Here is a 12,964-nt window from a genome sequence, read left to right on the forward strand (position 1 = left end):
TGATGCTGTAACTGACAAGGACTGTTTCTCTATATACATTAATATTATATCACATGACTAAGTTAACTATTTCTTATGGTTCCCCCCTATACAAGAGTGGAAGTATTTGTTTATCATTTACATTAAAAGAAAAATAATCAAAATATTGAAAAAATGAAAATACTGAATAAACATCATATTAACATGAATTATTGTATATGTATTAGCATTCAAAGTGAGTTACTATGTATTATAAATACATTTAAAAAAATAAATAAAATAAAATAAAAACTTTTGGCTGAATTGGCCAAAACCTCATATACAATGTAATACTAAACTATGACACACAATTATTAACATAAACAGCAACAAAAAGCTCCAGATGCTTTATGATGGCACACAGAAGAGGTGAAAGGTCAAGGTTAGGCTCACCCAGCTTCGGCTCCGTCCAGCACTCTCTGATTCTGTGCACCAATGACCTCCTGTTTCAGATAGTACAGCATTCTCACTCTCAACAACACCCTACATAGAGAAGAGAAAGAAAGGGGGGCAAGGGGGGGGGAGAAAGGGGGGGGGTCAGAACAGCACATGCTCACCTAAAACATACATGGATATTTATTTATTACAAATGCTCAAAGAACAACATGCAGAATTACAAAATATGACACGCACACATACATAATGTGCCATATACTGAATATGGACGCTTGAAATGCCGCTACATAGACCACCAGCACACATATACAAACACACAGGCACAGACAAGCACAAACGGATGTGTGCTTGCATACACACACACAAACTGGTTGCCTGCCATGGTGGCATTCCAGCCCAGACGGAAAAGCGCATACGTAGGCAAAGCTGGCGAATGTGTCCCTGCACATCTAATGTGTGTGTGTGTTGGGATGAGCTTGTGTGTGTGGTAGTAGAGCTCTCACTGAACAATAGGGAACTTTCTGTGGTGGCGATGTGCCCTGTGTCCTCTCTTTGACTCTAGCACGCGCGCATACACACACACACACCCACACCGCTTCAGGAGACTAATAAAAACATGCACCACTTCATTCGCAAACTTGAGATACAACAGAAAGCTCTTTACCAGCCACATATTAAAAAAAAAACATCAGCAAAAATAAATTCCCAATAATGAAACTAATCAAAATTATATTTACTTTTATCGTAAAACCTTATTAAAACCTCTAGTAATACGGAGTGGAGCATTTCCATGCTGCAAATCTCTCCTTCCACATTTACCAAAAGTCTTCTACTGAATTCAGATCTGGTGACTTGGAAAGTAAATGAATAATGCTGAACTCATTCTCATGTTCATGAAACCAGTTTGAGACCACTTTTGCTTTGTAACATGGTGCATCATCATGCTTGAAGTAGCCGTCAGAAGACGTGCAAATAGTGGCCATAAAAGGATTCACATGGTCACCAACAATACTCAAATAGGCTGTGGCATCTGAGTAACGTTTGATGGGTATTACTAGGCCCAAACACCACTACAACAACTCCATCAGCCCGGACTGCTGACAGACGGCAGGTTGGGTCCACGGATTCATGCTGTTTAATCCAAATTCTGACCCTACCATCTGATTCATCAGACCAGAGAGCCTTTAACTGTGCCTAGTTTTTGAGCCCGTGTCCACTGCAGCCTAAGCTTTCCGATCTTAGCTAACAATAGTAAACCTTGACAGTTGAGTTTTCAGCTGTTGTAGTCCATCTGCTTAAAGGCTGAATGTTTTGTGCAATTTGAGAAGCTTTTCTGCTCTGAGTGGTTATCCAAGTTACTGTAGCCTTCCTGTCAGCTTGAATCAGTCTAGCCATTCTTTGTTGACCTCTCTCTTCAACAAGGTGTTTCCGTTGGCAGAACTATCGCTCACAGGATGTTTTCTGATAATTGCTGTGAACAAGCTGCTGGCCTGTATCTGCATGATCTTGTGCACCACAGTGCCGACAAACAATTGGCTGATTAGGCGCACAGGTGTCCATTACGCATTTCAACTGCTTCGCACTTAATACTTGCACTAAATGGAGCTATTAAAGCTCAGCTTCCCAGACACAATACCAACTGGCTGACTGCATTCACATCAGCCTTCATCTATTATTGAAGGTAATTGCAATTAAACAGCTTGATTAATGACCACATACTTGATTGTTTTAAGTAGAGGTAATTTGCTAAATGACTACCACAGCTAGACCGTTCAATAGTACAGCACACCATCACTACACATACTTGTTGCAGTGGTGCTTGAGGTGTTTCTTGTATCCGTCATCAGACAGCATGTGTTCTGGGTTGTGTTTTCTGATCCACTCTGCCTTCTGGATGTCAAATGTGCTGGACTGAGTCTTCATCTTCTTCCCCTTTCTCCCTCGAGGAACTGGTGTGGACAGCCCTGGAAGACAAACACAGTCTCTACTATACCACCCGATCAAATGCTTTTGACTAATAGCCAATTATCACATTCCTAAGGCTTTAGAAACTTTAGTTTGATGTTGTTTAATGGTGAATCACAGAATATTGACCTTTCACCACTGGTAGGAAATCACTGCAGCTCTGCTACTGCTAAACTTTTTTAAAAACATTCATATTAAATCATGTCATGTCAAAGTGGTCCCACAAATAAGCACACCTATCAAACGGAAACAGCAGCTTATTTATGTGCCCTTATTTCTATTAAAAAACATTCCTCAAATTAACCAATAAACCTGCCCATTCAAATAACCCTTGTTGCTTATTGGAAATAGAAATTTATTTCACTTAAAAGTGGCTTCAGGTGGACAAAAATGAGGCAGCCATAAGAATTGGCGCTATGTTTGGGAGATCTGTGGTTTGATTCTTCTGTGATGCCACAGTCATTCGTGGCTGGGGGGCCTAGTAAGCACAATTGGCCTCGCCTCTTCTCTCCCCTTATCTCTCAGCACAATGCTAGCTAGTTCAGGAGTCGGTTAGCTGGTGTAACAGGACTGGCAGTTAGTGTCCTCCTGCAAGCATGTTCAGCTGTACCTATGATGTTTCACTGAAAGCAGTTAGGAGAAAAAAAAAAAGAAAGAAAAAAAAGCGGTTGGCTTCATGTGACTCATGAGCCAACACCCTTCCAGCACTGGTGGCTCGTATGATAGCAGAAATCCTGGATACCAAGACCAAAGATGTTTGGAATATGAAATGTTTCAGTGCATATCTAATAATAATTAATAGGATAATTGATTCTAAGAATATTTGTTAATTGGAGCCTGAGTACTGATACGGATATTCATGTCTATTGAGTGGTCATGCTTCTGTGATCCTACCTAGATGGTTCTGGAGCTCCTTGGTCCTACCATCCTCTGTTGGAGCAATCAGATCCCACATGAAGCTTTTGATCTTGTCATCTCCTCTGTAATGCACGAGGCAGTATGCAAGCAGTGCTCTGCAAATCCATTCTACATCCCTCTCAGTCAGCTGTCTCTTAAAACGACCATGCTGCAGAATGTCCCTCCAGCGGCCCCATCTGAAAACACGCATCACAACTGTTACCAATTATAGAAAGCAGTCCAAAATAAGACCTCTACTTTTCCAATGGTAAGTAGGGCAAAGACTGCATCTATATAGTTGCATCAGTAGTAAAACTGAATTCATTACCTTTTTAGTACAATGTACTACGTGCTTGGAAAATGTACACAACTTCCCACTGCACAGGTATGTAAATTCAGACTTCAAGATGACTATTACTATTTGTATGTATTTTTGCCCTGATTTAAGGACCACAAGGTGTCTTACAGATGAAGGAGTTAACCTTTTGCTAACACTTACCCATAGACCAAGAGGTTCTTCTCTACACGGAAGCACTCCGTGCGTCCATAGCTGTTGAGGCGATCGTATGGCCGCCGCAGTTTTGGTTTGTCGTCACCGCTGCTTTCACCCTCCGACAGCTCAGCCAGCTCATCTTTAGTGGCGCTGAATGGGCGTGTCTGCTTCCGCACCCTTGGCGTGTCAATCACCAGGCTGTTCTATTGTTCACAAATGTTAAAAATAGATAACAAAATTAAGATAAAATAAAGAGCCAAGACTGCTTCATCGTCATCACATGCCACTAAACAGCTCTGCTCTACTAAACTGTTCTGCTCTTAAAGGATCAACTTTACAACCTTCCCCATTTCCCTCCACATTCAACTCACTCTGCCGTTGACCGAGTCCAGGTCGATTTCAGCCTTCTTGGCCCATTTGTCCCAGAAGTTGGGGTCATCCAGAGAGATGTCTGTGCGATTTCCTGAAGCTACAAAACTGGCCTGTGGGTCAAGAGTACAACATTGTATACTGATGAGGACACATTTTTTTGGTCACAATTTTTAATCTTAAATACCTCCTGAATTTCTATGTAGTAAAACCAAATAAAACCAAAACGTCTACACACATTTAGCCCCAGATTTCAGATTTGACATATGACTCAATGTAAATACTGTTCATAAATCTACAATGCTCCATTTCGATTTGGCCTTCTGTGACTTGCACAGTACACTATGTAGGAAGTGTATAATTTGGGATTAAACTTTTTTCCCCCTTTTTCAGTGTTTTGGTCTCTCTCTTTATGAGGTACTGTACTTTCATCATATGTTCTTATATATCAGGCAAGAAAAATCATGAGTAGTAAAAAGGGTTAAAGGTCAAAAACCAAAACCCTGTAGCAGGCCATTCCTAAGCGAAAACCTATGAATCCTGATGCACAGTAAAAAGGGTAAATGTGGAATTGTTTAGTTCAACAACTATGCCACATTTATTTTAAATACAATCTAAAACCATTACCCATCATTTGTACTTTACTTTTTCCACACTAGCACTTGGTGCTTGGACCCCAATGACTGCTAATAGCAATGTAAACTAAAGATGGACACTTTGCTATGGTCTGTTGCTACCACTACCTGAGCGATCATCAATTACAGACAAAAACTAAACAGTAGCTTTATGCGAACATTGAGAATTTACACAAATTAACCGCTTTGTTCCCTCCCAGCCACTGAAGCAAGAAAGAGAAAATTAAATTAACTTCAATACTTTTTTTTTTTAGCATCTTACTTTGACCCATGAACATTAAAAAATATTGTGGTTTGGCTGAATCGTGACATCCTCTGTCAAAATTGTCTTACTGGTAGATTTACAAAACGTCTAAAATATATATTTCTATTCCTTACAGACTACACATTTAGATTATATATGCAATGTGTTGTGGATTTATCAGACTAGCTCATACACATTAAATCAGTAAGCCAACCTTGGCAAAGGTGGACCCCCGTCCCTCTGACTCAATAGTGATGGTTTTGGTTCTGCGTTGGAGGATCTGGTCGATATCTTCCTCACAGAATTTTGCCCCTTCGTCCTCCTCATCCATGATAGCGCCATATGCTCCACGCCTTAACAGGTCTTCAATCTCTTTCTTAGAGAGCTGCTGCTGGATCTGCTATACAAAAAAGAGAGTGTGAGAGAGGCCAGGCAGGTTTTAAAAGCTATCTATAAAGTGTTATCTACTGTCCACCAGTTATATGAACCAAAAATATTTTTCATGTTTAATAACCCAAATACTCAAATAGTCAATGATTTTATTAGATGCAGATGAGTATTTTGTCTTTCTTACACTTGGAGTTTTTTTCGATTTTGTATACTTTCTTTTATGCATAACCGGTGTGTATGTGTGTTTTCAAGCTCAAATGCTAGAGACAGAAAAGTAAGTACTGCTTATAAAAAAAAGAAAAAACTGGTAAAGCCCAGTGGTAAGACACTTAGAGCAGGTATCCTCGTTCATTGAAATAAACTGTATATGTAAATGTTTGCCTTTATTTAAACTACATACACATTTATATTCAAACATACTACACATGCACATGTACATATATATTTATACAGTTGTATGCAAATATCTCCACGTAAAAAAAAAGTGTGCATGTTTTAATATTTAGAAGGAAGGTTAACTACTGTAGACAAACTCTTTTGCAAATTCTTGGGTAGATCTGGCAAGTTGGTCTTCTTGATCTAGCCTTTCGATGTTTGATTTAACTCTCATTTCTTGTCAGAATCTCTGACATCTGCTAACTGGAAGTAGAGTACAGTTGTTCATGATCTTTTAAACTTCACAGAAAAACCTTAGATCTTGTACAGGAACTAGATGTACATGTCAAATACAAGTGTTTACCACTTTAAATGTAAATACAGAAAATAAATACTACCTATGAATCGAATTACAGGACTACTTTGTGCTTAGTTTTGTAAATGACCAGCTAAAAACATATAAAGCATACACACTTTAACTAAGGGGGCTTTTTTCAGGTTACATACACCCTTGTGATCCCAGAACGTCCCTATAATCATGGTTTGACAACTTACGCCTCCTCCTCCCAGGCTGTTGTCTCGTCCACTCATGCTCTGTAGAACAGCCTTGTCTAATCCTAGTTTGAGACTGGCCCTGTCAAACATCTCTCGTTCATAGGAGTTACGCGTGATCAGCCGATACACCTTCACGGCCTTATTCTGACCAATCCTGTGGCAGCGAGCCTGGGCCTAGAAAGAAGAAAGAGACAAAGTAGAACAAAAGAAAGTGTGATTGGATTAAATATAGACACAAGCAATCAAGGTAGAACAGAAGCAATTAGACTGACAAAGCTGCTCAAATTGGGAAAAACAATTTCAATGATCAGAGCACAAATTGAGCAAGTACTGTTTCCCATTCCTGGTCACTGGAAAACCTGGGCAGTTTGGTATAAAGTGCATTTGTCTTTTCTTGCACTTGGGTGTTTTTTTTTTTTTTTTAAATAACATTTAGGGGATGCGCCCATGCCACTTTTTACCTTCTAAATCCAGTACTAGATTGTCAAATATCTGTTGATATCAGCTGTCAACAGGGCCCTAAAAATCTTGATATTTATACATTTAAACCTTTTACATACTTTATTTTTGGTAAAGGCAATGTTCTGTGTCACTAATAAAATTTAATACATTGAAAGAATAGCTTTCACCAGGAAACCAGGAAATCAGTGCAATTTAACATCTACATACATGCCCTACATACATGTACTGTTCCACCCAAATAGACCCTTCTCGCATCAACATGCTGGCCCTACTCGTGTCAGTAACACAGTAATAATCATGGTGTCTGTGACTTCCAATATCAATTCTGAATTTTAGTCACAATATCCATAATCGGTGATATTCACACTAATGCTGTTCAAGTTTTATTAATTCAGTATCTTTCAACACAAGTACACAAAGTGCTTCAAAAAAGGGAAAATATTTAACTGAAATAAAAATTCTCAAATTTATCTCTATAAGTGTGCGTGCTTACCTGCAGGTCATTCTGAGGGTTCCAGTCTGAGTCAAAGATGATGCAGGTATCTGCAGCAGTCAGGTTGATGCCCAGTCCGCCAGCTCTCGTACACAGCAGGAAGACAAATCGGTCAGAGTCCGGCTTACTGAAGCGATCTATGGCTGCTTGCCGAAGGTTCCCACGCACTCTCCCGTCTATCCGCTCATAGAGGTATCTGAAGCCACACACACAAAAACACACATATTACTGTAGTGCAGTTTAAGACTAAAAGGGATTTTCGAAAGAGTGCTTCATCTGCATTAGATCGATTACCCTCAGAGGGTCTTTACTATATTGCTGTAAACAGCTCAGGTGCAGCAAATCCTTGTGTAAAAAGTAGAGACGCTCTACCTCCTTTCCCTTTCCGTCACTCCAGACATCATACCTTGTTGCCCTGTCATTTTCCTTTCCCCCCCCATATCTCTCTACCGCTCTGACCTACTTCAGGCTGTTTGGTGCTCTAGGCTCTTTCAGTGTCTGATGTGAGCTCTCCAGGGGGTCTGTGCCCTTCTACTGAACCATGGCTAGACCTGCCAACAGCCCTCACACACATGCACGGTTTTTATACAGTGTTGGGACACAAGATCACATCCCCTACACATACATATTACTAGTACTACAGCTAGTATACACACCATCACACATACAATCCAATACAAATACTCAACGCTGCCTTTTAAATCATGCTTTACTCATTCTTGTTTGATTTCAAGATGGAGCATTTTTCAGAATGAGTGGATGCTTCTGTGACTGCACTTCTGAACAAATCCACCAGGAGGCACTTCACAGTCTGTAATATTGAGGTCATCATTAAATTAAAGCTGCTAAAGCAGCACCAAACAGCCACTCACCGTCTCTGGATGAGGTAGTCTTCCAGGATGTCGAGGCAGCGCACCATCTGGGAAAAAATGAGGACTTTGTGTCCACCGGCCTTCATTTTGGGCAGCAGCTTGTCAATGAGGACGAGTTTGCCGGCAGACTGCACCATGGCCTGCAGGTGGAAGTCTGGGGCTGAGGGGCTGCACACTTCCCGGAAGTCCTCCAGGATTTTCTCTTCTGCCCCTGGAAGACGGACAGAGAGAAGCTTGATTGGTGTGGGGTTGTTTTCTTCTGTTGTGTGCGGGCAAGGTCTTAACGTGATGGTTTACAAATTATTCCATACATCCGAATATAAAGGATAAGTGCACACAATTTACAATTTATTTAGACTTGTTTCTAATTTTGCTTTTAAAGTGGTTTCTAACAATATCACATACCATTACTAATAATATTTAAAAAATAATATATAAAAAAAGAGAAGGTGAACAAAGAGAATAAAATTTCAAGATTCAAAATAGTTGTCAGCAACACAATGTCCAAAGCAAACTAAAAAATTTAACATGTCTTGGTTTATCTGCTATATTAATGCAACCTCTGTAAATAAAAATTCATGTTTTACAGTCATGTTTTACAATGTGTATGATAACAGGGTACTGAGTGAAGAAAGGTAGCATCCTGGAAACTTCTAGCTGTGTGGGATGTTCCAGAGCCACTGTAGTGAAAATGTACCGAGAACGGACTTCTCGCACATTGAGTGCCTCCCTACGGCACAACAGTGGTGCCCTGAGGGCCATTAACGCCAGAGGGGAACGAATGGTACAGAGCAATCCGTGCACCAGTTAACCTCTTTATTGAACACCTTCAGTCATTTACTACAGACCATGCCACAACGTCATGATAGTATCATCCATGTATGGGTCCATGGTTGGTTACTCCTACTATTGATTAGGTGGTCATAATATTCTGATACGATTTAATTATAATAATAAAAATATATAAAGCGGTTTTTAAATGTGTCCATTGGAGCACTTTAAGCATGTTTACATTTTGTGGGTGTTACCTTTGATGAGGTAGGGGTGATTGCAACATTTCCTCAACTCCATCATGGTGTTGACTAGGTTGGGGACGTTGGCTTGGCCAGCTCCTTTGGCGAGGAAGGAAAAGTTCTTCTCCAAAATAGCACGGTAGTATTTCTTCTGGATGTTAGTGAGCTCCACCTCGATGATGGTCTCTTCTTTAGGAGCCAGTTTCTTCTCAACATCCTCCTTCAGCCGACGGAGCATCATTGGTTTAAGAATGGCCTGCAGCTTTTGGACCTACACACATACACATTCATTCACTATTAAATGTTGTGGTGTTAATGCAAAGTGTAAAAGAGCTTCATGTAGTATTAGCTGTCAGCATCCACAAAATTATATTTACCTGCAAAAAAACAAGCAAAATACCCCCACAAAACACCCACCTGCTCTTCAGTCTTTAAGTCTCCAAACTCTTGCATAAAGGTGTTTTCAGAGGGGAAGCGTGACGGCTCAAGGAAATGCAGCAGGCTGAACAACTCTTCCACGGTGTTCTGCAGCGGCGTGCCAGTCAACAACACCTTATGCTCCTAAAGGCCACAAATACATACATCATAATTAGACAAATATGAAAAGCTTCAAAATGTCACAGTAACTCAAAAGATTGATTAGAATCATGGGTGTTTTTGTGTGTGGTCATTTCTGTACCAGGTTCATCAGTTTGAAGCCTTCCAGCAGCTTGCAGTTTTTGTTTTTCAGACGATGAGCTTCATCAATGATCACACAGCGCCAGTCAATAGCATTGAGTTCTGGACAGCCTCCTAAAATCATCTCAAACGTGGTGATGACTGCCTGAAAGCGGTAGGCCCCTCTCACCACGCGACCCTTAATGAAAAGAAAGAGAGAAAGAGAGCAAGATGTCAGCATTAGAGCTGCAACTAACAATCACTTCTATTATTGATAAGGCTATTGGCTAATAACTGATGAATCAACTAAACTAAATTGACTTTAATTGACAAAAGAAGCCATGCTGTTCCAAAGCTTCCTGTAGCACAGTAGTAGCACTGCAACCTGACAGCATGATCACTTGCATATTTCCTATGATAGAATGCATAAAGACATTGAAATCCTAATTTTATTATTTATTTTAATAATTATGTCTCCTTTAACCATGTAAAATGTGTGTTTTTTGGGGTTATTTCCTGTGTGTGTGCGCATAAGCAATTTATCGCCATCAAGGCAAAGCCTCAGGCAACAAGCTGACAACACCGCTCAGAAAATCCCTGTGTATGCACTTCAGTCCAAAGGCCTCTTTTCTTCACCTGTCTGCAAATCTCACCAGTCACACAGTCAACGTTAACCTCTGCTTTTCACCTCAACAACGACTTGCACAGTCTTTGTATTTATGAGGATAAAAGTAACACGAATGACATACCGCAGCATGCCATCCTGCTCGTTCTCTCTTTGCTGTATGTAGCAGGCTGATTTTGGTACTAGGATACATGTAGAATTTTGGGGATGAGTGTAGTGTAAGCACAGTTGGCCGATTCTGTTAATTGATTAATCTTACCAGCACAATGTGTTGTGCTTTGGAACATGGGTGCTTTGGTCTTAAATGTTCATGCATCATTTATGTGCTGCTGTGAACTGCCATTTCCGCTTTGCATATACTGCATTGCACCATTTTTACTACTTTTGTGGGTAAACGAACTCCCACACTTTGGCCATTCTGGAAGTCTTGGCATCTGGCCAAGAAACATTAGTCCACGTTGCTGTTGTAGTACTCAAAGCACTGCTGTAGTAGCATGCACAGGTGACTAGCAGCCGACACCATTCTCTGTAGGTTCATGGACACAAGTACGTTGCAAACATTAAAGTTGTGTGACAAACCATATCGCCTGTCACTTCCTGGAGCGTACTATAATCCTTTAGACCAAGGTGTGTGGTTTATAAAAACAATACACAGTATTAAATAAATTTGTCAAATATTCAAGTTGAACCTTTTTAGGCATTGTTAACTCTATGTCTATTAAAGGGGCCCTAGAACGTTAAACTGTACTTTTTTTCTAGGTTCTGGTTGAATAATCAGTTAGGTGGACTGAAGTGGCATACTGTGAGCCTCAAACACTGCTATGCCGTCCTTCAATCAAAAATCCGGCCTAACCAAAACAGGCCTGGAAAACGGGTCAAATTTACGTACAACCCAGCCCAGTAGAGAAAGCTCTCCTTTACTGCCTCCTCATACCATCGTCTGCTTCCTCAATAACAAACTGAACTACCACCACAGTTGACCGAACTGGAGCTAAATAATCCCTCAGAATGGAAAGCACCGGCTTATTTTTTAAACTGGTAAGACTTGAAAAATTGAGTGCGGGCAAGGTTAAAAGCTTACTAACAGCATATCCCACTAAGAGGAGAGCAACACTATACAGTAAGACTCAGGAATAATTAGAATGCTTTTGCTTGTGTTAAAACTATGCTATGCTATAAATGTTGGTTCTGTATATTGTATTTGTGAACCAGCCAATCAAAAGCAGAGCTTATAGTTTTCTCTGAGTCCTCATAAAGGGAATATCACCATGCTTCATTCTGAGGCAAAATAACAGGGTTGTAAATAAGCTATGTTAAATGATATTTGAGCATTTTTAGCTCCAAGCAAAGTCACATATTAATAACAGTATATACAAAAACATACAAACAAAACTTTTAATACTCAGTAAACACATTCTTTGGCAGCACCAACAGCTGCAGCACTAAATGCATGTTTTTAAAGCCTTCTAACCTGAGCATCCCTGAAGTACATCTCGTACTGCTGCAGCATCTGCCGGCTGAGCACGCTGCCGTGGTAGACGATGACGTTGAGGTGTGTCCATGTGCGGAACTCTCGCTCCCAGTTTGCAATGGTGGAGAGCGGGGCGATGATGAGGAAGGGCCCCTTTATCCCTGTGCGATGGATCTCCTTCAGAAAGGTAATGGACTGGATGGTTTTACCCAAACCCATCTCGTCAGCCAAGATACAGTTACGCCTGCAGAAGAAGAGAGTATTTGTATCATTACACCACTCAGCAGCGAAACAGGAGTGCTACACTATCCTGGTGTCATTTAACTTTATTAACTACGATCCACGAAGGAAAAAAAAAAAAAAAAAAAACAGGGAAATCCTGAGGTTGTGCAGGTACACCTGCAAAAACCTGAGGTGCATTTTTACAAGAAAATGAACACAGCAGCTTTATATAGAAGAGCAATGCGTGTGAGATCAGAAATCAGACTGCGTGTTTATGTCTGTGAAGTGTGTGTACTAGCCCGTGTGAAATAGGTGCGTGTCTGTGTATATGCTTGTACGAAATGAGATGGGCTCTGTGTGCGTGTGCGTGTGTGTGTGTGTAGCTGGCATGTGTGCTCAGACATGCCGTCAGCTGCACGCCCCACTGGCTCCTCTTCCGCACTACTTAATCTGCCGCCCGGATCCACATCTATCCCCCTTGTGTGAAAAACCTCTGCCTTGCCTTGCCCTGCCCTGACACACACACACACACATTCTCTATTATTCCCACCCCACACACAAACACTCTCTCTTATTTTTCATCTCAACACACAGACACACACACAGACACACACACAGACACACACACAGACACACACACAGACACACACACAGACACAGAGCATTGTGGCCACCTATCTGATAGTAGGAGTGCTTACCAAAGTCTCAGCAAAACCACAGCAACGGTTTCCCATAAACACTGAAAGTCAAAGTGCCCCCGAGTTTTGGGGCCGGAACAAAACAAATCCAAGCTTCCGTGAGCGTCTAGGATC

At 40.8% G+C, this 12,964-nt stretch overlaps 1 protein-coding gene across 10 annotated transcripts in view; it reads right to left on the reverse strand.

Moving 5' to 3' along the window:
* chd9 (chromodomain helicase DNA binding protein 9) overlaps positions 1-12,964 on the reverse strand; it is a 92,239-nt gene that overhangs the window by 11,642 nt on the left and 67,633 nt on the right. For 9 of the 10 annotated variants that reach the window (XM_072671628.1, XM_072671630.1, XM_072671629.1 and 6 more), the window contains 13 exons: positions 11,931-12,174; positions 9,857-10,033; positions 9,595-9,738; positions 9,193-9,448; positions 8,165-8,375; positions 7,293-7,488; positions 6,338-6,511; positions 5,232-5,417; positions 4,141-4,251; positions 3,776-3,972; positions 3,274-3,473; positions 2,219-2,378; positions 412-501 (listed from right to left, as the gene is read on the reverse strand). In XM_072671628.1, the coding sequence (XP_072527729.1) occupies positions 412-501; positions 2,219-2,378; positions 3,274-3,473; positions 3,776-3,972; positions 4,141-4,251; positions 5,232-5,417; positions 6,338-6,511; positions 7,293-7,488; positions 8,165-8,375; positions 9,193-9,448; positions 9,595-9,738; positions 9,857-10,033; positions 11,931-12,174 (2,346 nt within the window). The remainder of the gene's footprint in view (positions 1-411; positions 502-2,218; positions 2,379-3,273; positions 3,474-3,775; positions 3,973-4,140; positions 4,252-5,231; positions 5,418-6,337; positions 6,512-7,292; positions 7,489-8,164; positions 8,376-9,192; positions 9,449-9,594; positions 9,739-9,856; positions 10,034-11,930; positions 12,175-12,964) is intronic. The other variant, XM_072671624.1, reaches the window with a different exon arrangement.

This window comes from Salminus brasiliensis, chromosome 25 (genome assembly GCF_030463535.1).
Source record: "Salminus brasiliensis chromosome 25, fSalBra1.hap2, whole genome shotgun sequence".
In the NCBI taxonomy this organism is placed as follows: Eukaryota; Metazoa; Chordata; class Actinopteri; order Characiformes; family Bryconidae; genus Salminus; species Salminus brasiliensis.